General features: G+C 51.4%; 1 protein-coding gene across 1 annotated transcript; it reads right to left on the reverse strand.

Moving 5' to 3' along the window:
* Positions 1-235: 235 nt before the first annotated feature.
* Positions 236-643, reverse strand: LOC140222622 (uncharacterized). Its single transcript, XM_072293452.1, has one exon. It carries the CDS (start codon positions 641-643, stop codon positions 236-238), a length of 408 nt encoding a protein of 135 aa, XP_072149553.1.
* Between the last annotated feature and the right edge of the window lie 1,157 nt (positions 644-1,800).

Below are 1,800 nucleotides of genomic sequence, written 5' to 3' on the forward strand. Positions count from 1 at the left end.
TCTTGTACAACTTCTTACCGATCACAACGTAGTTGGTGCTACATCGTGCAAGCTTTTGGTGCTTGACTTTGTCCTCTAGGGACATGTTGTCGGTGATAAATATGATGAAAGGTGTGCGCCCATCTTCCTCCACCTCAATCATCAGGAAATCAGTGGGTGCTGGGTCGGCCTGAGCCTGGGCATTGCCATCAACTTGGTCCGGGTCCAATATCTTGATGGAGGGTTTTCTCAATCCTTAGACGAACACGCCGAACAGGACTTGGGTGCGTTTCAAGCTGAGCTTGGATAGGATGTCGGCAGTGATGTTGTGTTCCCTGGGGATGTGATAGAACTCGAGACTATTGAAGTGAGCCTCGAGTTTGTGAACCTTGGCACAGTAGGTGCCCATGGTTTCCTTGGTGCACTCCCAGGACTTGTTGACCTGCTCGATGACAACCTTGGAGTCGCCAAACACGAGGATACGCTTAATGCCGACCGAGGTGGTGATGCGGAGCCTGTCTATGAGGGCCTCATACTCGGCGCCGTTGTTGGTAGCCTTGTAGTGGATCTGGAGGAAGTACTTGAGCTGCTCGCCTTTTGGGGATATGAATAGCACCCCCACGCCAGCTCCTTCGAGGTTGAGGGCGCTGTTCAAGTACATCATCCAGTGATCGGGCCTCTCTAGGGATAGCGGCTCTTGGATCTCAGTCCATTCAACGATGAAGTCGGCTAGGATCTAGGACTTGATCACATGATGTGGGCAAAAGTCGATGTCGAATTTGCCAAGCTCCACAGACCATTTGACGACTCGGCCGTGGACATCCCTGTTGTGCATGATTTCGCCGATCGGGTAGGAGGAGACCACTCGAATCTTGTGTGCTTGGAAGTAGTGACGTAGCTTACGACAGGTGATCAGGATTGCATAGAGCAATTTCATCACCTGCGTGTAGCGGACCTTGGAGTCACTCAGGACCTCACTGACGTAATATACCAACCTTTGCACCATGTGGGCATGGCCGGGTTCCTCGCGTTCTATAACTAGCACCGTGCTCATAATGTGTGTTGTCACAGAGATGTATAGCTATTGCGTTTGTTGGTCGGCCGCAGCCGTCATGACAGGAGCGGTGGAGAGGAATGTTTAGAGTTTCTCGAGGGCCTTGCAGGCCTTGTCATCCCACTCGAACTTGTCTGCCTTCTTGAGCAGCTTGAAGAATGGGAGTCCCTTTTAGCCAAGCTTGCTAATGAAACGGCCTAGGGATGCCATCATGCCTGTGAGCTTCATGATGACCTTTTTGCCGGCCGGTTGCGCCATATTCCTGATGGCGTCCACTTTGACGGGGTTAGCTTCGATGCCGCGTTGGCTGACCATGAAGCCCAAGAGCTTTCTGGACAGGACACCGAAGACACATTTGCCTCGGTTGAGTTTCCATCGATAGATTCGGAGGCTGTCGAAAGTTTGGGCGAGGTCGGTGATGAAGTTCTCTTCATCTTTTGTCTTGACAACTACATCATCGACGTAGGCCTCTATGTTTTTGCTGAGTTGTTTTGCGAGGCAACCCTGGATTGCCTTTTGGTAGGTGGCGCTGGTGTTTTTTAACCCGATGGTAATGGTGTTGTCGCAGTAGATGCCATAGGGCGTTATGAACGCAGTCCTATCTTGGTCAGTAGCGTTGAGGGCGATCTAGTGATAGCCCAAGTAGCAATCGAGGAAACACAGCAGGGTGCAGCCGATCGTGGAATCCATGACATGGTCAATGCGAGGAAGAAGGAAGGGGTCTTTAGGGTAGTGCCTGTTGAGATCGGTGTAGTTGATACACATTC

This window comes from Setaria viridis, chromosome 4, assembly GCF_005286985.2.
Source record: "Setaria viridis chromosome 4, Setaria_viridis_v4.0, whole genome shotgun sequence".
NCBI classification, from domain to species: domain Eukaryota; kingdom Viridiplantae; phylum Streptophyta; class Magnoliopsida; order Poales; family Poaceae; genus Setaria; species Setaria viridis.